Source organism: Gopherus flavomarginatus, chromosome 5, assembly GCF_025201925.1.
Source record: "Gopherus flavomarginatus isolate rGopFla2 chromosome 5, rGopFla2.mat.asm, whole genome shotgun sequence".
Taxonomy (NCBI): domain Eukaryota; kingdom Metazoa; phylum Chordata; order Testudines; family Testudinidae; genus Gopherus; species Gopherus flavomarginatus.
The window spans coordinates 89,898,232-89,924,957 of NC_066621.1; the positions used below are offsets into that span (position 1 = coordinate 89,898,232).

General features: G+C 45.8%; 1 protein-coding gene across 3 annotated transcripts in view; it reads right to left on the reverse strand.

The window, feature by feature from the left end:
* The window catches only part of ARG2 (arginase 2), a 46,317-nt gene that overhangs the window by 704 nt on the left and 18,887 nt on the right, over window positions 1-26,726 (reverse strand). For all 3 annotated transcript variants that reach the window (XM_050953593.1, XM_050953592.1, XM_050953591.1), the window contains 5 exons: window positions 8,548-8,725; window positions 6,615-6,774; window positions 2,774-2,868; window positions 2,495-2,599; window positions 1,171-1,307 (listed from right to left, as the gene is read on the reverse strand). In XM_050953593.1, coding sequence (XP_050809550.1) covers window positions 1,171-1,307; window positions 2,495-2,599; window positions 2,774-2,868; window positions 6,615-6,774; window positions 8,548-8,725 — 675 coding nt within the window. The remainder of the gene's footprint in view (window positions 1-1,170; window positions 1,308-2,494; window positions 2,600-2,773; window positions 2,869-6,614; window positions 6,775-8,547; window positions 8,726-26,726) is intronic.

A 26,726-nucleotide genomic window follows, 5' to 3' on the forward strand; every position in this document is an offset into this window, starting at 1 on the left:
TGTTGTTGGAGGTAGTACTTGTCTAAATTATGACCAGCAACTGTACCACCTCCACATCTTTCCCAAGCAGCAGTACAATGATTATACAGCAATGAAAAACAGTGAGAACTGTTTAAGTAGAGCTGCTGCACCTATCTGGCTGTAGACTCAAGAAAGCAATGCCTCTACATTCTAAAACATCTTACAACCATAGAAGTTTAAAATGAGGAACAGATTTGTTCAACTTCTCTTCCTTCAAAAGTAGCTACTGGCTTTTCAGCTATGCTGTTGGAGTTTAACTATGGGAATCAGTGGTTCAGTTTAATGTCTAGCAGTTATACAGCAGAGGTCTTAGTCTGGTAAAATAGCACTCGCTACCTTGTGCGCCTAATACTGAGCCTGTAGCCTAGGTTCAGCACTGCTCCAGATCTGTCCAGAACACAGTATATGAGCACATCTAGATGGAGAGTTAAGATTGTCAAACAAGGAACAGTAACAATCCCTTGTGAGCAAAAGGTCTTAAACATAAAAGCCATTTAACTATAAGTGGATTTAATATCTAAAGTGAGGTGTCCACCCCATTCTGAAAAGCTTATGGTACCTTTAAAATTTGTTAATGTGCATAGCTGAGAGTCTTGTTTTAGCAGGAATGGTGTTCTGGGATAGAACAAGTATGTCATGTTCATAGAAGCAAGAGTGATCAGTGGATTGTCGGGGCTGACTACCAGGTTAGCATTCTTCTCCTCCAAGTTTTTTTCCCTACTGGAAGCTGAACCTGGGTTTTAGGATCACTTGCAAGCTGAGGGGCAGATTTCTAGAACTGGGTATGTACAAATAGGTGTAACTGTTTTTAATATGCAGTTACCACACTTATGCATGAATGACCAGTTTTACATCAATATTCCTTTTTTGCATCTGTCAAGCTCTAAAAGTCTGGCCCCGTCTATTCATTGCTAAATAAAGTAGGGACCTATAGCATTCTGATCTACTGTACCATGCCCCTTCAAAATCATTGATGTAAAGTTTACTACTTAGTCCTGTCAGTCTGGTTACAGAGAAGCAACTTGAAATGCAGATCTAGTTTAAGGTGACCTGTTAATGTCTCAACTTCTTGTAGAGAGAGAACTAGCTCTTGGTTAAGAGGCTTGTGTGATAATTGGGTTTAATCAAACACTACTGGTTGGTGCCTACCTGTATTGTGTATTTCCTCTGTAATGTACATGCCTTCCCGATATGTTAATCCACCTAAAACAGGCGTCCCTGTTGCCGGAGCCAGTGAAGGATCAAAAGCATCAATGTCAAAGCTCAGATGAATTGGTCTTTGTGCCCTGCAGACAAAAATAAAATTGGTGGCTTGATATTTTGCTATTGTGTATGTGGTCAGGACCTAATGTACTTCAGAGCACACTAGAACCAAGTTCTTATTTTCACTTTCCCATTGTTTAAAAACTAATGAAATCATTCAAGTGTTTCTTTATGCTGTAAACTTGTACTTGGGCTCCCACAGGACTGTCCAGGCATGCCATGTTCAAAAAACTTCCCAAAGCAGAGTCTCTTTCTCCCTCTCCCTCACCCTCCTTAAAGCATGTGTCAGGAAAGGGGGAAGCTTCACCAGTACATCATCTGTTCCACTGCCTAGCTCAGATGCTGCCCCTGCACAGCAAAGGTAGCAGTTCCAGCTCTGGCACCCCATCCATGCTGTCTGGCTCCATGGCACAGTGCAGAGAGCATTAGCACAATCTTGGGGGAAAAACTAGAAAGCAAAAGGCAGCTGCCTGTACCAAAAGTACTGAATTCCAAGGCATCTTGTAAGCCCTGAGGCTATGATTAAGATGAACAGGACAAGTCCTCTGCCTTACAACTCAAAATGGCTGCAGACTTGCATTAGTGCAGCAATTAACACTGAAAATATTAACCAGGAGGAATTTCCAACCCATAATGGCTAAAAAATACCTCGAATGAAGAGGGAGATTCAGGATGAGAGGGGTGGTGGTATGAGCTACCTAAACTCTATGTCTGAGCTGCATCAAATGGTGCAGACTTAACCTTTTCCTCAAACTTTAGTAGCCACGTTCTGGATTCAAGATATGAGTGAAGGAGGCACTTGAGTCCATCCCCCATTTGTAGCCGCTAACAGTTGTTATAGTAGGCTTGTTCCAGACCCAGTGTGCAATAGTTTCATCGCAATGTCAGCAAAGAGCCCAAGGATTAAAGACCAGACTTCAGTCTTGAAGCATACTTATTGGAAGTTTGCACAGCTGCTAGATGTAATGTGCTGTGCTTATGCTGTGGATTGGACTGTCACTCAGCTACATTTCACCAGCAGTAACTGAGCACTCCCTTTCCTTTTAAATCATTACAGAAAGCAGAGAAAGATGTGCTGATACTCAGTGATGGTGTGGAAGGTAATACTTCAGACTTGCATGGGTTATCAGATTTGTTAACAGCTTACAGTTCAGGAACTTAGGTTTTGTCTGACACAAATACCTTCTGTTCCTCTTCAGTGACAACTTACCTGCTCATTAGGTGTTCAAATGTCCTTTCCATAACTTTTTGGATTCCAAGGCGATCAATATCTCTCATTGAGTAATACTGAATGTCATAGTTTTTCAAAATATAGCTGTTGAAAGAAAATGTAAGAACTTTCTTGCTTTTGGCTAAAACGTTTAGTACTTTAAACCTTAAGCCCCTCATAACCAGCCCATGCCATTTAAATATGTAGCACAAGCGAACATGCAGCTCAGACTTCACTAGTAAGAAAAAGTCCTCCCCTCCACAGTGGTCTTGCACTTACTGTTCAGCAGCATCCACATCCCTCAGACCAATGTAGACAATATCAGATGTTGAGAGGCAGGGCTTTAGCCAGGAAAAGCCAGGAAGCAGTGGCATCTGCAAGCAGACAATGGTGGTATATAGCTATGAAGCGACTTGTAGTGGCAGCTGTTTACCAAGCTTCCAGTTCACAATGGAAATAATTTTAGGGACTTGTTAAAGTTTTGACACTCACTTCCTCACGCTACCCTCTCTCTGCCCAGAGTGAAATCCTCCTGGGGACAGAAAAGCAAGGTCTAATAGACTGGGAACAGGGCTAAATCAAGATTTCCTAACAATCTCAACCTTGCCCCTTTCGTACTATTTGTTCCAAAACAAACAGCATTTAAGGAACATAACATTAAAAAAATGAACCTAGTATTGTCTTATGCTGCTGGCTGCCTAGCAGTGTAGTGAAAGCATATTACCTGATAGAATAGGGGGCTGGTTCTAGTCCTGCTTTAACAATAACTTGCTCTATCATTGATCACATCACTTAACCTTTCTCCCTCAGTTATATCCATTTCACAGATGGGTACAAGTGCTTGACAAAACGTAACTTTAAGGCACTTAAATCTATGCACAAGAGGCACTGCAAGGTCATATAACTATGTACATGAGACTGTACCATTAAGGTAGAATCAACTCAGTGTGGAACACCCTCCTCCCCCGAAGTTGCATGGTATGAAATGCCTTTGGTAAAAGGGGCTACCTCACATTAGTGGAAGTTGAGCTAGAAAGCAGACTTCCTAGGGAGTAAAACTGTGGCAGCAAATGCCAATAGAGGAGAGGTCCAACTACGGTCAGCTTCAGTGATAAAGCAATTTTATCAATAACGAGATTCCCTCCTCCAGTTCTGGTAAACCCTTCCACTGAGTGAGAATAGCAGATTGGCAAGGTCTTTGTACTACAGGGAGGGCTGAAAATGACTATTCCTTTGCACCTTTCATATAAGGATGCAAATAAGTTGCAAAGGGTGGGAGATCAACATTATCCCAGTTTTACTGATTGTGAAACTAGGTTCTGTTACAGCTCTCACCATAATAACTGAGCACCTCAACCATTAGTGAATTTATCCTCCTGTGCAGCAGGGAAGTTAGTTCTATTTCACAGATGAGAACTAAGGTATACAGAGAAAGTAACTTAAGGGCATGCCAGGATTCTGAGAAATTAACTCAGATCTCTCAAGTTCCAGCCCACTGTCTGTCCCTAAAGTTTTCCCACTCCCAGTCAGTGAGTGATTAGTGCACAGTGTCTCAGCCATGCAATGACAGATGGAATTGAATCCCAGCTCTACTCAAAATATGGGACTAATTCCTCAACAGCACGTTCACCTAGGACAGACAGACAAGGGTAACACTGAATTTGTAGCGCCTGCAGTGGAATTTATGTGGATGGGCTGCAGAAGTAGTAACAGCAAAGTTTTTCTCTGTAAATAACTGGCAAAGGCTGATGTGAAGAACATGGGAAATCCCTTTTTATAAACAGCATGTTCTAGGTCAGAGTCTCAAACTCAAATGACCACGAGGGCCACATGAGACTAGTACATTGGCCCGAGGGCCACATTACTGACACCTCACCCCCACCGCCCTTGGCCCTGCCCCCACCACTGCACCCCTTCATGAATCCCTGCCCCACCTCTAGTGCAGACTAGCTTGCCCAATTCCAGTGGTGGTGGGGGTGCCTGAACATGCAAGGAAAGGCTAAGGTTTAGGGAAGACAATATACATACAGGTCTGTTTTAACCCTTTTCCTCTCATGGTCCTATGGATATATACTTTGAAGAGGCTGTTCAGTGTCCAATGCATTTTTTATACTGATCACAGAAAGTCTAGAGCAGGGGTCAAACCCAGCTTGGACCTGCTGATAAACAGGAGTGCAGCAATCTGGAGACCCAGTCTAAGAGGGGGGTGAACTGCAGATTCCACCCTGAGCAAAGTACAAGCACCAGCCTGTCACTGGGAGAAAGGGTGTCCATGGAGAGGCAGCCCGTGAGAAGCCAAACATACAGCTCACGCTGAGTCACAGTCGCTGACATCACAACATCAGTGACCTAACAGACTAAGTCCAGGATTGGAAGCTAGGAATCCTCTGCAGCTATGATGATGTGACCTTGGGCAAGACAGCATGTGTAAGACATTACTACCTACTTTAAAGGTGAGGCGAGGACTAGTCTGTATACAGCACTTTGAAAAGGTTGTGTAGTAATACATCTAGAAGAGTAGAACCAGAGTATTCTTCGTGCTTCTGGGTGATCGGTCTGAGGTAAAGCCAAGCCACTGAACTTTCACTTACAGGCCGCTACTGATTAACAACGATTAAGGTGCCACAAAGACTCCTTGTTTTTATATAGAGAGACTAACAAATTTATTTGGGCATAAGCGTCCGTGGGCTAAAACCCACTTCACTGGATGGAGTGGAACATACAGTAGGGAAGTATAAATACACAAGCCTATGAAAAGATGGGAGTTGCCTTACTAAGTGGGGGGGAATCAGTGCTAATGAGCCCACTTCCACCTTAATTGATGCTCTTTGGAGGTTTCCAATGCACAAGCGGAGCTAGTTTAGCTTGCAGGATCTGCTGGGAGTTCAGCTCAGGGTGGTTTGGCTGCATAATTTCCTTCCCATTGTGTGTAATGCCACACTGAACACTTGTTTCAAACAGTTAAATCCTCCCTTTAGAAACAGCCTGACGCATAAGCAGCAGGTACCCAGTACGTGCTGAATACGCATACTGACAAAGTAGGATATGTGAAGAGAGCCAGATGTACTGCATTTCCAGCTGCCGCCATTCTCAATCTGCAGGCGGTGACCCTCTCCCATTCTCTAACCAGAAGCCTAGGCTGAAGCAGACATGCTCATTTCTAATTAGGTCCCTGCTGCAGATGCCACAGACACTGTACTGGTTACCATGGCAGCTCCTACAGTATGTTACAGGAACATGTACAAGGGCTTCCAGGCTGCAGTCAAGGCAGAGTGGTTATTAAATGCCCTAGGTGCACCAATATCAAGCCTCTTTTTGACTGCTGCAGAAGCAGGCCACTTTTCTTGTGCCTTTAAAGAGAACAGTCATCAGCCAGGGCACTTTGCCAAGCAGGCTACAAGCAGACCTGAGCTGTAACATTTACTAGAATGTCTAGTGCTAGAGCAGTGCATCAGGACAGCCCATGCAGGACCTGCCCCCTACAGGCCCCTAGGTGGTCAAAATATGGAAAAGTTCCAAATATAGATGTACATGGGGAGTGTAAAAGGCATATGAGCTATGCAGGGATGAGCTTGGCACAGCTCCTACAGGCTCAGACAGGGGAGGGTCCCTTTTTGGCTCACCCAGCAGAACTGCTGCCTGCGCACTACAACAGTCTCTGTGTATTGGCTACCAGAATATGCAGGTTCCACACAGCTGCCAGTTGCTGGACTGGAGCCTTTGCTGATGCATTAGGTCTGTTTTAGCACAGGATACTGAATGGCAATGGGACATGAAGCCTCTCACTTCAAACCCAGATCAAGCAACTTACGTGACATGGGCTGATGCTCTCCATCCAGTTCCTAGAAGACATGTCTATCACAAAATCCACTAGCACCCCAGCAGTAAGTGCCCCCTAGGTGGCAGTATCTACAAAGAGGCCAAGAGCTGAATAAGCAATGTCTCTCTCAGCACTAGCAGATTATAGACGTAGGATGCCTGTAACTTTATCTTATCTAGGGGATAAATGGGAGATCAGCCTCAGGGGCAGATAAACCAGCACCTTTCACCAGAATTGAAATTAAACAGTGTGCTGTATAGTCACCTCCCCCTCTCCCCAACAAAACCTAGAGCCACTTACTTTATCCTGGAGCTCTCGTAACAGAAATGAGACTGGCTGTCCATGGAGGTTTCCAGATTGAGTTGTGAGAGGGGTGTTGATATCGGCGTGTGCATCCACCCAGATCACACAGAGGTGAGGGCACTGCCGTGTGTGGCCACTGATGGAACCAAGCGCCAAGCTGAAAAGTACATAAAAAAATATGTCCTACTGAACAATTCCAGGGGCTCTGACAAGCGAAGTTGCCACATTTCAAATGTCCAATATTTGCACTGCAGCATCTCATCCCAGTGAGCTCCACCATCACCACACAAACATCAGTGTGACGTGTATCACTAGGCATCATGATTCTGCATTAGCTCACAGGAGGACTGGGCTACCTTTCATAAAACTCTGCAGGAGTATACTAGTATTGGGATATGGGGGCAGGGCTTTGCTTTCTTTTCCTGCCTTCAGGCTCTCTTACCAAGAGTCCTCCCACCTCCCTAGCCTTCACCTGTCCCAGGTCCAGAGGAGCATCAACAGAACCCATCTCACCCCTACCTAGCAGGCTCGTCTTGCACAGTCACCAAGCGAACTCTCTGCTGCCTCCCTATTGTTCACTGCAGTCATTTTGCCTCATTTCAAACAGCCCACCTCCTCCCCACCGTTGCCAGTCTGGGAGTGGAGACAAGAGGGATGTGATATTTGGAGGAGGGGAAAAGAAGAAGAGGATACACTAGGGGTGGGCAAACTTTTTGGGCTGAGGGCCTGATCTGGTTTCCAAAATTATATGGAGGGCCAAGTTGGGGAGGCTGTGCCTCCCCAAACAGCCAGGTGTGGCCTGGCCCTGCCCCCTATCTGACCTCCCCCTGCTTTTCACCCCGACAGCCACCCTGGGACTCCTGCCAATCCACACCCCCTGCTCCCTGATGCCCCCCCCCAGGACTCCTGCTCCACCCAGCTCCCTGTCCTCTGAGAGTCCCCCCCACCCCATCCAACCCTCTCTTCTTCCTGAATGCCCCCTGGGGATCCCTGCCCCCATTCAACCCCCCTGTTCTCTGCCCTCTGACCGCCCCACTCTCTATCCACCCCCCTGCCCTCCATCCAACCCCCCACCCCCGCCGCTCCCTGCCCCCTTACCACGCTGCCACCGGCACTACAGCTGCACTGCCTAGAGAACCAGGACAGGCAGCCACGTTGCCCAGCTGGAGCCAGCCACGCCACTGTGCAGCACAGGGTCAGGCCCCAGCTCTGCAGCTGTGCTGCCCGGCAAGAGCTTGCAGCTCCATCACCCAGAGCATTGCACCGCAGCAGGATGAGCTGAGGCTGAGCGGGAGGAGGGACAGCAGGGGAGAGGCCGGGCAGGAGGGTCCTGTGGGCCAGATATGGCCTGTGGGCAGCAGCATGTCCACCTCTGGGATACACCGAGGTAGACTTAGGACTCGCTCTCTTATCAGAGGGCTCCCTAGCCCCTCCCCCCAAATCCCTTAGGAACTAGCTGATCCCCAAAGAGTTACACACCCATCCTAAGGTCCACAAAAGTCAACACGGGTGAAACAAACCATATGAATTCCCTCAAAAAAGGGCAGCGTCATTGGTTTTAATACTTGCAGCTTCCAGAATTTGGAAACAAAAGTCGCTGCTGTCTGTTACTTTCTAAGATCACTTTTTTATTCTGCTGGTTCATGGAGTCACAGAATTAAAGACAAAACAAATGTCATGTCCCCACATGGTACTGCAAGGAAAGGAGAAAGGGGTCTGGGAGTAGCAGACACTCACAGCATTATCATCACGCAAGCAACTTTGATACTCTCCCAATCTGTGCCCTGCAGAGCTTCCATGGCCCCAGACCCCTCACCCTTTCATCTCAGTTTTGATTTACACCAACAAAAGGAGATACTCCACCTCACACAGCTTGCAGTCAATCTGTGGCATTCAGGGGCATCCACCACTTTCATCCGGCTTGACTCACCTATGGTCACCTCCCATAGTTACACAGCTATGTCCAGCAGCCACTGCTCCGCTCACAGCATCAGCCAGCACCTGGCTGGCCAATCCCACAGAGCGTGGGTATTTGATCAGGTTGTTGTACAGTTCATCATTGGGCACTTGAGTGAAATTCAGATCTCCAAAGTCGTACACTCGGCAACCTGGTAACATACAGCAGCAAAAAGCAAAAGGTTAAGTCTGGATTCAAGTACCCCCAAAGGCATTCTAAATACACTCACAGTGACTGGGTTACGCCAAAAGAAACAGGTGCTCCCCAGCAACTATTAGGAGACTGTCCTACCAGGCACCCCCCGGCAACTTACTAAATCAACAGCACCGATTCAGCCACTAGGAAGAGAACTCTGAAATTTCCAGCCAGCTCTGGCTGGAGTTAAGTGTGTTACACAGAAAAGCCTCCCTGGGTTTCTCATACCACTGGGCAGAGCAGAACAGGGCAACAGAGCTATGGGATTCTCAGATACAAATTAACAGATGGTGAGGGTTGCAGAGTAAACAAGAAATTAGAGACGGCTTCCTGAAAGACTTCCCTGATGTGTGCACACCTACCCACTAATGATTAACAGCATTACCATTTTAGGGTCCATTTACATGGACAGTGAAAGGGGTGTGGTGGGAAAACAAGACATACTAAGGCAACACAGCCAGTCTTCTTTTCTTTGTTCCCTTGGAGGGGTAAGTCTCCAAAGGAACTCAGCTGAAGGGCTGAAATTCTGTCCTAAGCCCTTTTACTACTGACCGCCCCAATCTGGAGGACTAGAACCTGAGTGAGTACATAACTCAGTCACACCCCAAAGGGGTACTGCAAAGGGATCAGAACCACAACGACGCCACACCAACTTTCACAGCATTTTAACAAAAAAGGTCACACAATGTAAATAAACCAAAGTCAACGGGATGTCAACTAGAGACACCAGCAATTCAGTGAAATGAATACCTTCAAAACTGTTTACAAACGCCTGGAAATAAAACTAAAAATATTTTAAAAAGAGACACAGCATCTTCAAAAAGCATTTCCCTCTCCATTTCCTGCTTTTGTTATGGAAATAGTCGTACAAAAATAACTGCAAAAAGTTAGGGCTTGGAGCAAGAATAAGCAGGACAGTAAAAAACCCTTGAGGGATGGTTTAGCAGCCTGGCTTTTTCCAGCAACGTGCCTGTCTCTGACACATCAAATGCTTTCTGTAGTTGCAGAGTCTGGCTCAAATTTCTCTGGATGACTTAACAGTCTTGGCTGAGAATGTGCATCTGAGAGGAGGACTACATGAAAACACTTTCAGGAGCAAACACTCGCCTGCTCCTGGAACCTTTATAATACACTCTTCTTACCAGATATTATTTAAGCACCAGATGTTGGGACTTCAGATAAGCAAGACAAGGGTCCTACTCCAAGGATCTTACAAGCTGTATTAGAAATTTTATTAAAGCTAATGTTAAAAAATTATATAATACATAGGTTGGGAAAAGAGTGTCTGTACATTTGGGTATAGTGCTTAGATTATCCACAAATACAAAATTTGTTTTTAAAGTCACATGATACATAGAGTACATAATCAGCAATAACCCAAATTTTGGTGAACAGATTCTAATATCTAAACTGTAATGTTAAATCTAAACACTCAGGTAACATCACTCATGAAAAGTTGTACAGAGATTTGTTTGTGGAAAGCAAAATATCAATATATATCAATTCTCAATTACTGAGGGACAATCTCCACTGAGATTGTCCCTCAGTAATTGAGAATTAGGTAGATTGTCCATTTAGAAAATAGAATCCATGAGGAAAGTATTTGTTACTTTCCTGACTGTGCTTACTGCAACTAACAAGAAGCACACACACACACACACACACACACAATAGGCTGGGACACTTTGTATTTGAAACAGCAAGAATCTCTTTATTCTCAGTTCTGTGCTGTCACCATAAGACAATCCTGTGCATATTTTGTTTTTTTCTATTTCTTAATTTCAATTAATATTTTGTACCAAGTTTTAAGAAAGCAGCCACATAAAATATTATAGCTGGACTGTTATGTACAGAAAGGTCTCCCTGCCCTCCTGCACCAATCAGCATTTTAGGAGTTCTGTCTGTGCTCGTCTATGTTTCTTGAACTGTCTCCTTTATGCTGATGAGACTAGTTTATCTCACTGAAACCAGCCTAAGAGGCAAAACAAGGCAATAAAGGATTTAAATGCATGTGAAACATGATGTTTAAAAAGGAAGAGAATGATGCCAGGCATAGAGCGTGAGCAGATACTGAGTCAAACTCCCTGTGCAGCCACCTCTACCAGTTCTGGATCTCCAAACAACTGTCAACACACCTCAGTCCAGAACTGCAGCATCTTCTGCCATTCCTGAATAGAAACTGACAGCTGTGCCAAACTGTCTGTTTCATGCGGTGAAGACAGTTTCATTGGAAAACTGGGAAGCGACCAGCAAACTCATCACACTTGTGACCTAATCGACAGTAGTTGAAAAGACCTGTTTCAAAAGGAGTTATTTCCCGACATAGCTGGCTAAAGACTGAATAGATCACTGCCTGACAATTCTGTTCCTTCTATGCCTGTCTTTCAAAGCTGTCACAGGGACTCAGCCCACAGGGTTCCTCCCTCTGCCTACTAGGCTAAGCAACAGTCACACTGGATGCCATCACTTCCCAACCAAGACTAGAGATAAACCTCTATTATACAGAGGTTCCCAGTTTGTAAATGGGAAAGACCTCAGAGAAACATAATAAATGATTTAAGGGCGGATTTACGATGGATAAAAAGGACACTATCAGCTCAAATCAGGCTCAAGCTTTAAAAAGATCAATTCAGATCAAATGGAAATACTTCCATGACCTTTTTTAAAAACTTCCTCTGTAGCACTTACAACCCACACTTTGCATCACTTGGTTATTGCCCAAGAACCTGAAATTGAAGTGATTTAAAAACAAAAAGAAGAACTGGTTAGTCTGTTTTCGTGGTTAGACTGTCTACCTCAGCTATCTATTTTAGAATTTTCACCATAGTATCTGACAGCCTTCTATGTAAAATCAATTCATCACAATAGCCAAGACCCTAGTGATGGATTTCATGGAGTACCTGGCTCTTGCCTTGTTTCAGGGTAGAAACTCTGCTTTCTCTCTTTTTTGGGATAGGAGGGTGTTGTTTCTGTTACAGGTTTTGGCTGGTGGTTTTGGGCAGTAGGGGAATGTTAGTGTGAGTGTCACATTTATGCTGGCATGACTTGTAAAAAGACCAATGTTCAAATAGTTTTTAAAAACCTAATGTCCTATCTGTATTGTAGGTAAGCAAACTTGTGTCAAATGGTGGTGTACAGGGATGGAAGGCAGGTTATGCTGTTTTGCCACTTTCATTTGGTATTCAGTTAGTATGCAAATCAAGTGTAATGTATACAGCAAAGGGAGGAGAGTTGGGGGTGGATGTAGGAAGAAAAGCAACTGAAAGTGCAAGATAAAGCAGTTCCCTGCCATCCCTGTCTCTTAGTATGTTTGCACAGCACCTAGCACATATGGGCCCCAGGTTTAGTTGGAGCTTCTAGGCACTACCTTACTACTACTACTAAACCCATAAGGTCAGATTTTCATCTTTGCAACACCTGTTTAAATACGAAGTGATTCCACTGACTTAAATGAAGGTACTGATCCTCATACTTCATCTTCCACATTCCTAGAAGTATTTAAGAGTGTGACCAAGCAGAAGAAAGAGCATTAGAGCAATCCAGGGAGGATGGGACCAAAAGTAATGGCGTGAAACTGAGCAATCAAAAGTTTAGATTGAATGTGAGGAAATATTCCCTAACAGTAAAGTCTATTTGTCTGTGGAATAATCTCCAGGGGAGTGGAGAATGCTCCATCACTTGAGACATTTAAATCTCGACTGAGCAAAGAACAAGAACACACATTGTAGGATCAGCACTGCACTAGTTCCTGAAGTGGGGCTCAGATGGGGCTTAGTGATTCTTTCCATCTGATAGATAGGACTATTTTCAAAACAATTTAAAAAATTGAACTTCAAACAGATGCTTATGTTCTATACTGCAATCTAGCAAACATGTCCTAGCTACTCCAAAGGAACATGTAGACAGCCATGCAAGTCCTGCCCTCAACTCCCAAGGGACAGCACAAACTGACCTGGATTAGCTTGATTTCAGAGTTGTCCAAGCATCTACATTAGTGTACTTAATGCAGGATCATATTTAATCAAACTATTTGGGATCTGCTGTCCTTGGTGCACATGCTCAAACTCCTGGATATTTGGAGAAGTCCTAACAGACTGGATGATGTTCACTCCCAACCTTCCCTTTAAGTGAAACGCACCTCTTCACTTAGCTCCCACAAGTGGGAGCATTTCACTAGCAGATAATTTCCCTGCACAGATTTAGAGGAATTTTATTTCTGGCCCAATAGTTCTGGAAACAAAGGATCTCCATTTAACCACAACACCTGTACAGTGCAGGCAGCAGTACCACCCTGCCAACGTGGCTCATTCCTGAACCAGAAGCCGCAGCTCTAGAGATCACAAGGAAATTCAGTCTTCATGCCCTCTCTGCTGATACTGTCACTGGGGTGTTTTTTGTGATGCAGGGAATTGAATGGGGATACCACACAAAGAGGCAACTGGAAAATCATCAATCAGGAATGACCTTCAATTCACTGTTTGCTTGGGCTGGATTGGAAATGATACAAAGCCGAACGACTTCCATATGCAGTTTCCAGGCTGCCATTCTAAACCCTGGACTATTATGTAGAAGGCTGGCTGTGATATACCATGCAAGCAACTGGAAAGTCCCAGTTTGACCATTTACTGCTATATTTCATTATGCAACTGTTTACTCACACAAAAACTGTAATCCTGCTTATACAATGATTGCTATTCCATCTCAGATTACTGCCGTGGATGCTGCCTCATGATTCATGAAGTAAAGAAGCAAAATGGAAAGGCTTTCATGGGGAACCGAGAATGATCTATAAAAACCACACTTAAATGCTCCCTTTTCTCTGCACAAAGCAAGAGGCCACTAGGTACAACCACTCCTCCCCCAGACCAGGCCCGGGCTCTAATGAATCCAGGTAGCTTTTTGGTAGCTGTCATGCCATAGTGGTGAGCTTGGGATGTACTAGCCTCCACTTGTACATCCACGTATGCCTTGCGGTCACTTCTGTATGAATGTCAGCAGGAGGATATGATTAGAGAGCTAGCAAATGAGTCATTCATTATGACCAATGCATAAAGAAGCCTGTTCTGAAGTAGTTTTAATCCACTAGGCCAGGATTGGGGAAACTTTCTGAGCTGAGGGCCTCATCAGGGTTCAGAAACGGTATGGAGGGCTGGGTAGGGAAGGCTGTGCCTCCCAAAACAGCCTGGCTCCTGCCCCCTATCCATGCCCCTCAGAATCCCACACCCATCCAACCCCCCCTGCTCCCTGTCCCCTGACTGCCCCCAGGGACTCCCTGCCCCTTATCCAACCCCCCTACCTGCCCCCTTACCATGCTGCTCAGAGAAACAGGGCTGGCTCTGCTGCCCGGCAGGAGCTCGCAGGCCCACCGCACAGCGTGCTGGTGGCACTGCGAGCTGAGGCTGTGGGAGGAGGGGGACAGCAGAGGAGAGGCCAGGGACTAGTAGTTTGCCCACCTCTGCACTAGGTTAAGCAGAGAAAAATCTCTCCTATTGACAGGAGGGTGGGGAGATGCTGTCTTCCCTATAGATGTGAATCTAGGACACCCAAGTGGCACAACATCTGGGGATTGTGTGATCAGCTCTGAAACAAGAGGGCAGAATAGAAGCAGCAATGTTTAGACTTACTAAACTGTGGAAAAGTCTCCTACTGGAGAAGCATCAGAGCGTGATAAATTTAAAACTAGGGCTGAAAACACACCCACTGATTTTTTTTATATTATATATATACACACACACACACACACACATTATATATACATACATACACACACACACGCAAGCACTGACGGGGAGATGCACTGAATGGTTTAATAGGGCTATCTCATCCATTACATTTCACACCCCAATACCCTCACCCTACTTCTCTGCACATATTATGAGATCTATTCCAAGAAAACATGTCTTTAATCAGTATCTGTTTAAACACTAGATGATCTCTACTATCTTCTGCCTACCCACAAAACCAAACCAGTCAACTACCATTCAAACTCAGTGCTCTCAAGGTTGTCCACAAACCCTGACATTTCCCAAACTCCTCCCATGTGAGTCAGTGTCACACAGGGTCTGGGCTCTGATGTTAATGGATGCCCAAAAAAATCAGTTTCTGGGCTTGGGAAACATTTACTTTGTACAGTTGCATCAGAGCAGGATATTCTGACGCAACCTCAATGTGTTGTGACATAACATGACAATGTTACTGTGTTGCACAAGCCCTGTAACTGGCAACTCCAGATACCAGGGTAGACAGTTCTGTGGAATCCCTGGAAGGTGGCAAGAGGCCAGAGAATGTGAATTTGTATTTATCATAACTATTCTGACATCTATTTTACACCACTTTCCCCAAGTTTCCCATGTTATTTAACCCTTTACGGTCTTCTCCAGGTGTCCAAGCCCCAGCATAAGAATCCTCCCCCACTTACATTTCCAATTTCCTTCAAGCCCACAATGAGCTTAAAGCCAGCAAAGCAGCATGTTCCTAACAGCAACCCTACCAAGGACATGACAGCCACATCTGGTCCCACTATAATGAATCTCTCCCCAGCAACAAGCTCATTGTTCTTTACCATTACATGAGAACATATTGATTTTCCCAGGCAGGTAAAGAAAAACCAAAGCAGGAATAAATCACTGCTTCCCCAGTTCCTTCTGATACTAACAGCACTTCCAAAAGACTCCTGGGGGAAGAGACAACTCAGCATCACCAGATCACTTCACATTTTTACACCGCCCGCAGAAAAACAAAAGCAAACAAACAAACAAAAAAAGAAAACTCTACAGCACCAATATTTTGCCTGATGGTTTTGCCACTGAAAGTTGCCTCTTCCACACAAAAAAAAACAAAACACTTTATGGGTTCCTGAAAAAACTGTGCAAATTTCAAGCTTTCAGACCTCATATGTCTGAGTCTTTCAGATGAGGCAAAATCAAGTCTCAACCAACAAAATGGCTGTTAAAGATTCCATATCACTTAAAACAAGGAATATGCCAAAATCCAGTTCAGATAACTAAGTTCTGCCCCCGCATCAATCCCATATGTGGTTCCAATAGAAACCCTATTCTTCCCTCTTTCCTTCTATCTCAGAGGTGGCTGAATTTAAGCAAGATAAACTGATCCACATATACATAAAAACTGTAAAGTACTTTGGGATGAAAGAAAAACAAAGAGCTCTCTATTCTTTGCTCCAGTGCCTGAAGTCATCTTAGTAAAACTCAGGATGGGAAGAAGGGGAGAGGAGGATGGACACACAAGAGGAAGAGTCAGGAAATAAAGTTTCCTGTTTTACATCAATTTAGCTTAAATTGATGTCAAGGTTTAAATTACATTAAGAGCATCTGCACTGTGATTAGAGTGTGTGTAATGATTTTTAAACCAATCTGAAGTTAAACTGCTGCAGATGTGACTAGAGACAAAACCTAAGGGCAAAAATTCCAACAATCATGATGCAGAGAGTTTTCCCCAAAAAGGACATGTGACAGGAAAGTCCCACTTCAAAGAACAAGTAAAAGAGCCTCTCCCAGTAATAAAGAGGGCTATGGAGCAGACAGCTGATTATTTAATGAGTGTCCAGACTCCAAGCTGAGTGTTTGTGCTTTGATTGTTGGCATCTTCACAGGTTGTAACTAGCCTTTGAAGATACCACCATTTCGGACTGGTCTGCACTTGAAAGTTCTACCAGTATAACAAGGTCTGTTGGGGGGGACGGGGTGATTTATTTGTTACTGATGCAGATATACTGCTACAAACCCTAGTGTGGACTTAACAGTGTTTACACTAGTATAACTTATTCCAATTTGGAAAGCAAAATAAAGTATACTGATATAAGCACCTTTATACAGGTATTACTATCTATGCTCTCGGAGGGGTTTCCGCACACTAATTATGCCAGCATAGTTAAAGTGTCAAAGCTTCCTAGTATCAACAGGCCCTTAGATGAACAGCATGTTGGAGAAGAGTGCTTGTCATAAACAGATAGTTAAGGGTTAATGTCTCTTTTACCTGTAAAGGGTTACAAGCAGTGAACCTGGACCACCTGACCAGAGGACCAATCAGAAGACAAGATACTTTCAAATCTCGATGGAGGGAAGTCTTTGTTTTGTGTTGTTTGTCTGTTGTTCTCTCTGGGTTCTGAGAGTGACCAGACGTACCTACAGGCTCTCTAATTTTCTGTTCAAATAGTAAGTACAAGTAGAAAGGCGGTTTAGTCTTTTTGGTTGTTTTCTTTATTTGCAAATGTGTATTGTGCTGGAAGGATTTTAATTTGTATGTGTGCTGGCTTCTCTCCAGTGTCTATAAGCTGAAAGACCCTGTAACCTTTACCATCTTAATTACAGAGACTTTTACTTTTTTTCTCTCTTTTATTAAAAGCTTTTCTTTTTTAAGACCTGATTGATTTTTTCCCCTTGTTGAGGCTCAAGGGAATTGAGTCTGTACTCACCAGGGAATTGGTGGGAGACAGGGAGAGAGAAGGGAAGGGGGGGGGGGGGGGGAAGGTGGAATTCCTCTGTTTTAGATTCATGGAGCTTGAATCTGTATTACCTCTTGGGGAGGGGGAAAGAGGAGGGGGCAAGGTGCACTCCTCTCTGTTTTAAGATTCAAGAAGTTTGAATCACAGTGATCTTCCGGGGTAACCCAGGGAGGGAAAGCCTGGGAGAGGCAACGGTGGGGGAAAAGGGTTTACTTTCCTTGTGTAAGATCCAAGGGGTCTGGGTCTTGGGGTCCTCTGAGAAGGTTTTGGGGGGGACCAGAGTGTACCAGGCACTGCAAGTCCTAGTTGGTGGTAGCACCAAGATCTAAGCTGGTAATTAAGCTTAGGGGGATTCATGCTGGTACCCCATCTTTTGGACGCTCAGGTTCACAGTGGGGGTTATACCATGACATGTTGGCACCGTGTGGGATAGATGGAATCCAAAAGCCAGTAAGATAATTATTTTTCTTTTTTCTCTGCTAGCTGTTTATAAGCAGAGAGAAGGGGGTTTTTAAAAGCAAGTCTGCAGGTTTTGGGTTTTTTTTCCCCTCTCTTCCTTCTGAGTACTCTGAAGGCAGACATTAAGTTTAATGAGGGTCTTTTGTTAAACAAAGCAGGCTTAAGCTGTGAACAGCAGACAACCAGCAAAATACATTTGCAAATGAAAGTGTTTTTTCTTTTTTTTCCTAACTCATCTGGCAAAACTAGTTAAAAAGTGTTAGAAAAGACTGTTGCTAAGCAACCCCAAGGAAGCAACAAAGCAGCAGCATTTCAGGCAGTAAACTCCAGAGGGCGCCCCAACAAAAGAAAGCAGGAACCATGACTACCAAGGATGCATTGAAACAGGAAAGGGCAAAACAGGATGCAGAGGAACAAATCAAAGATGCAGACTACAAGCGAGACATGGAAAGAAAACAGAAAGAAATAGAAATAAGAGAAAAAGAGGTGGAGCTGAGAGAAAGAAGAAAAAACCAAACAGGCAGCCCACAAAAGAGAACAAGAAGCCAAAGATGCGGCCCACCAACGAGAAATGGAAAAACAACAAAAAGAACTGGAAAAGCAACCAGCACCAGAACTATTGCCAGCACTGACGCCAGTGCTTGCAAACCCATCTTCGACCCCAATGCCAGAGGGCGCCAGCGAGCCTGAACTGGCAGAAGCAGCAGACAACCATACCCAAGAGGCTCAGCCAGAGCCTGAAATACCACCTGGTGTACCAGCAGAGAGCAGCTCACCAGCAACGAAAACAACCCCATCACCTACATCACTTCCAGAGGGACCAAGCCCAAGTCCACAGTCTAAGGAAGAACTGGTGTCTCCAGCCTCAAGGGAACAGTTCCAGACTGAGCAGGAAGCAGATAACAGCCTTCAGAAAACTTGGGCAGCGGCACAGAGCACCCCACTGCGTCTCAGCTCTAACCGATCCCGGTTTGTTATAGAACAAGGACTTTTATACAAGGAGACTCTTTCTGGTGGACACCAGGAAGACTGGCATCCGCAAAAAACAGTTGGTGGTTCCAACTAAGTACCAGGGAAAGCTCTTAAGCTTAGCCCATGATCATCCCAGTGGCCATGCTGGGGTGAACAGAACCAAAGACAGGTTAGGGAAGTCCTTCCACTGGGAGGGGATAGGCAAGGACGTTGCCAAGTATGTCCGGTCTTGTGAGGTGTGCCAAAGAGTGGGAAAGCCCCAAGACCAGATCAAGGCCCCTCTCCAGCCACTCCGCATAATTGAGGTCCCATTTCAGCGAGTACCTGTGGATATTCTGGGTCCTTTCCCAAAAAAGACCCCCAGAGGAAAGCAGTACATATTGACTTTTGTGGACTTTGCTACCCGACGGCCGGAAGCAGTAGCTCTAGCCAACACCAGGGCTAAAGCTGTGTGCCAGGCCCTAACAGACATTTTTGCCAGGGTAGGTTGGCTCTCAGATATCTTTACAGATTCAGGGACAAATTTCCTGGCAGGAACCATGAAAGATCTGTGGGAAACTCATGGGGTGAACCACTTGGTTGCCACCCCTTACCACCATCAAACCAATGGCCTGGTAGAGAGGTTTAATGGAACTTTGGGGGCCATGATACATAAATTCGTGAATGAACACACTCCAATGACTGGGACCTAGTGTTGCAGCAGTTGCTTTTTGCCTACAGACCTGTACCACATCCCAGTTTAGGGTTTTCACCGTTTGAACATGTTAAGGGGCCATTACAGTTGGTGAAGCAGCAATGGGAGGGGTTTACGTCTTCTCCAGGAACTAACATTCTAGACTTTGTAAGCAACCTACAAAGCACCCTCCGACACTCTTTAGTCCTTGCTAAAGAAAGCCTAAAGGATGCTCAGAAAGAGCAAAAGGCCTGGTACAATAAACATACCAGAGAGCGTTCCTTCAAGGTAGGAGACCAGGTTATGGTCTTGAAGGCGCAACAGGCCCATACGATGGAAGCATCATGGGAAGGGCCATTCACGGTCCAAGAGCGCCTGGGAGCTGTTAACTACCTCATAGCATTTCCCAATTCCTCCCTAAAGCCCAGAGTGTACCATGTTAATTCTCTCAGGCCCTTTTATTCCAGAGACTTACAGGTTTGTCAGTTTACAGCCCAGGGAGGAGATGACGCTGAGTGGCCTGAAGGTGTCTGCTACGAAGGAAGAAGTGACGGTGGCGTGGAAGAGGTGAACCTCTCCACAGCCCTGGAACGTCTGCAGCGACAACAGATCAAGGAGCTGTGCACTAGCTTCGCCCCATTGTTCTCAGCCACCCCAGGACGGACTGAACAGGCATACCACTCCATTGACACAGTAATGCTCACCCAATTAGAACCCCACCCTACCGGGTGTCTCCTCATGCCCAAGCTGCTATAGAACCGGAGATCCAAAACATGCTACAGATGGGTATAATCCACTCATCTACCAGTGCATGGGCATCTCCAGTGGTTCTGGTACCCAAACCAGATGGAGAAATACGCTTTTGCGTGGACTACCATAAGCTAAATGCAGTAACTCATCCAGACAACTATCCAATGCCACGCACCGATGAACTACTGGAGAAGTTGGGATGTGCCCAGTTCATCTCTACAATAGACTTAACCAAGGGGTACTGGCAAGTACCGCTAGATGAACCTGCCAAAGAGAAGTCAGCATTCATCACCCATGCGGGAGTGTATGAATTTAATGTGCTTCCTTTCGGGCTGCGAAATGCACCCGCCACCTTCCAAAGGCTGGTAGATGGTCTACTAGCAGGATTGGGAGAATATGCAGTTGCCTACCTCGATGATGTGGCCATTTTTTCTGATTCACAGCCCGAACACCTAGAACACCTGGAAAAAGTCTTTGAGCGCATCAGGCAAGCAGGACTAACTGTTAAGGCCAAAAAGTGTCAAATAGGCCAAAACAAAGTAACTTACCTAGAACACCAGCTGGGTCAAAGAACCATAAACCCCCTACAGGCCAAGGTGGATGCTGTCCGAAAGTGGCCTGTCCCAAAGTCAAAGAAACAGGTCCAATCCTTCTTAGGCTTGGCCGGGTATTACAGGCGATTTGTACCACACTACAGCCAAATCGCTGCCCCACTGACTGACCTGACCAAAAAGACCCAGCCGAATGCAGTTAAGTGAACTGATGAGTGTCAGAAGGCCTTTACCCAGCCCAAGGCAACACATGTCTGACCCTGTGCTAAGGCCCCCGGACTTTGACAAACCATTCCTAGTAACCACAGATGCATCTGAGCCTGGTGTAGGAGCAGTTCTAATGCAGGAAGGACCGGATCACAACTTCAGTCCTGTTGTGTTTCTCAGCAAGAAACTGTCTGAGAGGGAAAGCCACTGGTCCATCAGTGAAAAGGAATGCTACACCATTGTGTACGGCCTGGAAAAGCTACGCCCATACATTTGGGGACGGCGGTTCCACCTACAAACCGACCATGCTGCGCTAAAGTGGCTTCATACTGCCAAGGGAAAAAGCAAAAAACTTCTTCGATGGAGTTTAGCTCTCCAAGATTTTGATTTTGAAATTCAACACATTTCGGGAGCTTCTAACAAAGTAGCTGATGCACTCTCCAGTGAAAGTTTCCCAGAATCCCCCGGTTAAAAATTGTCCTTAAAATATAAAAAAAGTCTTGTAGTTTACATTCTTAGTAGTATATGTAAAGGTGCATGTGTTGTATTAATCTGTTTATTCTAAAGTTCTAGGAAGAAATCACCGCCAGTGAGGTCCCCACTGTTGGCAATTTGGGGGGCATGTCATAAACAGATAGTTAAGGGTTAATGTCTCTTTTACCTGTAAAGGGTTACAAGCAGTGAACCTGGACCACCTGACCAGAGGACCAATCAGACGACAAGATACTTTCAAATCTCGATGGAGGGAAGTCTTTGTTTTGTGTTGTTTGTCTGTTGTTCTCTCTGGGTTCTGAGAGTGACCAGACGTACCTACAGGCTCTCTAATTTTCTGTTCAAATAGTAAGTACAAGTAGAAAGGCGGTTTAGTCTTTTTGGTTGTTTTCTTTATTTGCAAATGTGTATTGTGCTGGAAGGATTTTAATTTGTATGTGTGCTGGGGGGAAGGCTTCTTTCTAATGTCTATAAGCTGAAAGACCCTGTAACCTTTACCATCTTAATTACAGAGACTTTTACTTTTTTTCTCTCTTTTATTAAAAGCTTTTCTTTTTTAAGACCTGATTGATTTTTTCCCCTTGTTGAGGCTCAAGGGAATTGAGTCTGTACTCACCAGGGAATTGGTGGGAGACAGGGAGAGAGAAGGGAAGGGGGGGGGGGAAGGTGGAATTCCTCTGTTTTAGATTCACGGAGCTTGAATCACAGTGATCTTCCAGAGTAACCCAGGGAGGGAAAGCCTGGGAGAGGCAACGGTGGGGGAAAGGGTTTACTTTCCTTGTGTAAGATCCAGGGAGTCTTGTTCTTGGGGTCCTCTGAGAAGGTTTTGGGGGGACCAGAGTGTACCAGGCACTGCAAGTCCTGGTTGGTGGCAGCACTACAAGATCTAAGCTGGTAATTAAGCTTAGGGGGAGTCATGCTGGTACCCCATCTTTTGGACACTAAGGTTCAGAGTGGGGGTTATACCATGACAGTGCTCATACTATTTTGCTTTGTAGGGCACGTGAAATTATCATAGGGCATCAGATTACATTGGGGCCTTTGTCCACAGGGGAGTTTTCTGAAAATATTTCCCATCACTGCTAACATGGACGCAGCTCCCCTGATGCTATCAATGGGTGAGAACAAAAGGGAATGGTGGCAACCAGCATCTCCAACCCCCCTGTAGTCTAGCCCAGTGGTCCCCAAACTTTTCAAGTTGTGCCCCCTGCCCCTCACCCCATGAGCCAGGGCTGGGAGCAGGCTTGTGACTCCTGGGTGATTGGTGGGGCAGGAGCAGTCAGGGTAAGGGGGTCAAGGCTGGGGCTGGTCCGGGACCCAGGCCCATGGCTGGAGCAGAGAGCTGAGGCTGGACTGGGACCAGGACCAGGACCAGAGCTGCAGCCAGGACTGTGACTTGGGGCAGAGTGGGGCTGGGTTGCGCTCCCTTCCCAGTGGCACACACCCTGTGGGGGCTGGCCCAGGCCTGCTGCACTCCCCCTACCCCTGAACATTTCTCTGTGCCCCCCAGAAGGGCATGCCCCCCAGTTTGGGGACCACTGGTCTAGACCCACTAAGTACATAACAGATGACACACTGATTAAAATGCTAGCAGTCACCTATAATTCTGTTTACACAAGTGCTCCAGCAGTCACTGCACTGCACAAGCATTAGTAATAGTGGGAAATATGAGAAACAAAGGCTAGTGTGGATACAACTTGGGGGATTTACAGATGAAGCCAGAAGCTCAGATTTTTAAGAAGTCCTTATAAATGGCAGGATTTGATTTTTTTTTTTTAATTGGCCCTGGAAACATGGAAAGGCTTAAGAGCTTTAACGGGCTGAACCTTGAAGGGAGACGGCTGAGATGGGATCCAGGTTTATGACACATGAATACCAAATCCCTAGTTGGATTTACATGCAAACATCCCACTTGGCATCTGCATATGTCCCATGACCAAACTGAGTTCAGGTGATGTCTAAATGGAATGGGCGGGGGCTTGTTTCAGTGGACTCCAGGCCAGAAAGTCAGACTCTCCTATTCAATAGCCTAATCATCTCTTGAATACATGGGTTGCTGATGAGAAGAGTGGGCCCAAGCCTGCAACCCTAACTCCTGTAAGTCTGACACCTGCAGTAATTCATTTTACCAAGATTTGATTGCCCAGCTCTTAGCACATAATGAGCAGTAACAACATTTGCAGTTAAAAGTTTTGCAGCCCGTTCAGCAGACATCCAGGGGAAGCTGAGTGATTCATTATGGTAGCAAGGAGGAGACCATCCTGCTACAGGGGACCTCCTCTAAGAGCTTGAGGGGGAGGGGGCGCAGAAAGGCTGACTTGCTGTTTTGGATAAGCAGGTGGTAATAGCTGCCTTAGAGGCTTCTAAGGCCTGGTCTACACTGGGTGGGGGAGGCGGGGCGATGCGGGGGGAAGAGAGATCGATCTAAGATACACAACTTCAGCTATGAGAATAGCGTAGCTGAAGTCGACATCAACTTAGAATCACTTACTTCGTGTCCTCGCGGCGCGGTATCAACAGCTGCCGCTCCCTCGTCGACTTTGCTTCCGCCTCTCGCCGAGCTGGAGTTCAGCAGTCGACAGGAGAGCAATCAGGTATCGATTTATCGCATCTACACTACAGATAGTGTAGACGTAACCTTAGTCACAAAGGAGTATAGAGCTTCTCCCTTTCAGGTTAATCAGCTGACAGCAGCTGCCTTCTCTCTGCTATGCTGCTCCTGCATAGCCAGAGCAGAGCTCCACTCCTAGAGAGCTTTGAGCTGCCATGTAGAGCTCTTGAGCCTTACAAGAATGAAACTCTGCTACTATGTGAGTGAAGAACCCAACATCATAGCACCCTCTCTTTGCAAGTCTCCCTCTACCCCCACAAGCCAGTTCATTAGCCCTCCATGACATTATGTCCCCCTACTTATCTAGTCAGCCAAACTGGAAAGTTGGATCCAGATCCAAATTTCATAGCTAATCCAATCCTCCCCTCTAGCAATCCAAACCAAAAACCCACATCTGGCCACCAAACTCTGCAGCTCAGGCATATCTTTAAACATCAATAAGAGTTGCTTTTGTTTTTAAAATCACACCTGATCTCCTGTGATCTGGGGACCCAAACAGCATATCATTGTATTAGTCAGCACACAAGAAGTAGGCAGGGGTAGACTAGGGACACAAGGCCCTTCATTGCAAGGACAAAAGAGGTGCCCCCCAGGGTGATCAAGGCAGTGGTAGTGCAAGCTGAGGTTAACTACCCCTTCTAAGCTCTGAGGAGGGTCTTCTCCTCTGTTAGGAAAGGGGATTGCAAATGCCACTGCCGAGGGGATCTGTGGATTTCAGTTTGCTGAGAGTCTGTACTTCACCAGCAACTGATTGGAGAGGTCAAGGGCCTCCAAGTCCTAAGGCCTCTCAAGAAATATCACTGTAGGCCAGTACAAGCCTGTTTACTTTTCTGCACTTCAGTCAGCTTGGACAGGCAGCATTAACAATGAAAGTTACACCAAGTGTCCAACACCACGTTGCTTCTGTAGACCAAGCTCACTGTACACACCAGGGGCTCCTTCCCTCCACCCCACAAGCCATGCTCCCATCCCCATCTATTGGGGGAGACTCTCAGTAACCCCCTCCTCCCTTCAAGGCCATTCCACACCATCATTCTTATTTCTTTTCTTTCTGTCTGGAAGATAAGCAATTCAATGTGTCAATACTGTAATTTCCAGTGAGAGGATGAGCACAGCTGAGACAGAGAATGACATCAAGTTGAGTATAAAGCCTCACAAACTTGGCCAATTAGATTTTAAAATTTTGTCAGTCTCAGGGGTTACTAGCAAACTTAAAAGGATAAGATTTTTATCAGTAGATGACAAATATCAATTTCACCATCCACACACAAATGGATGGAAATCTTCATCAGTAATAACTGAAATTTACAGAGACAAAGAAAGAAAAATGATGCTTGAGAGCTTATTAGAGTAAAAATTCAGTGACTTTTGAATTAGGCTTGTTACAAACAGATTAGCGAACAAACACTAAAAACAGGTAGGCTCTGTTGACTTAGGGATACTTTCTTTGTATAGTTAGACATGTGATGTCGACAATTGTGTTTTAACAGGTATAAAGCTTTTAAGTTTTTGAATCGCACTGCCAAATTTTCAGCAACTAAACATTTTTAACATAAAAATGAATGCTGAAATCCTATAATTGTGCAACTGAAAATTTAAATCAATAATTCAAAAACACGAACAAACATCTCTCAAAGTTATAAAACAGAAAACAAAAACAAGTTGTGCCACGCCTAGTTATTGGTAACATAAGGAAGGACTAAATTTCTCTCAACAGTTTTTGGCTCAGGAGTCTGGTGCATTATCCCTCATGCCCGCATCCCCAGTTTTTCAGCTGACCCCAGGAAATCTATTTTAAGTCTTTGATGGAGGCCATTCTTTGCTGTTGCTGGGAGGGTGAAAGGCAGGTTAGGGGCTCACACACATCTCAGCCAAGTTGTGTAAGACTGGGATGTTCTCTGCCTCTTGGCTCCATCTCTCTGGGCTTGGCTACACTGGAGAGTTGCAGCGCTGGTGAGGGGGTTACAGCGCTGCAACTCAGGATGTGGCCACACTTGCAAAGCATGGCTAGCGCTGCAACTCCCTGGTTGCAGCGCTGGCTGTACACCCGGTCGTGCCTCGGGTGTAGCGATTCCAGCGCTGGTGATCCAGCGTTGGTCAGCGAGTGTGGACCCCACCAGCGCTTTTATTGACCTCTGGGGTATAAGGAGGTATCCCAGCATACCTTTTAAGCCTCTCTGGTAATCCTGCACACTCCACTGCCCTGGGCTCAGCTGACCCCACCTTTAAATGCCCAGCAGGTCGCGAGCACCGCAGTGCGTTCCAGCCCCCCCTGCCAGCAGGTAGCCAGCACCGCGGTGCGTTCCGGTCTCCCCCCCCTCCCCGCCAGCAGGTCGCCAGCACTGCATTGCGTTCCCCCCCCCCCAGCAGGCCAGCAGTTCCGCGGACCACCCCCCCCCCCCCCGCCAGCAGGTCGCCAGCACCACTGTGCGTTCCGCCCCACCCCCACCCCCCAGGCCGGCAGTTCCGCGGACCACCCCCCCCCCCCCCCCTCAGCAGGTCGCCAGCTTCATGTTTCCTACTGTCCCCTGTGCAGGCCACCAGCTCCCTCCTCTACCCAGTGCAGGTAAACCCCAGTGAGCCATCAGTCAGTTCCCCCTCCCAGGTGAAGTTGGGGCAGAAACACTCACCCCATTGCTCGCCATGCCTTCGCTTCCCTGGCCTCTCTGTGTTATGTTAGGTATGTGGGAATGATGCTACAAAAAGTCTACAAACTCCTTCACTGTGTGATAATAAACAATGTAGCCTCTGTGTATTACATGTTTCTATCTATGTTTT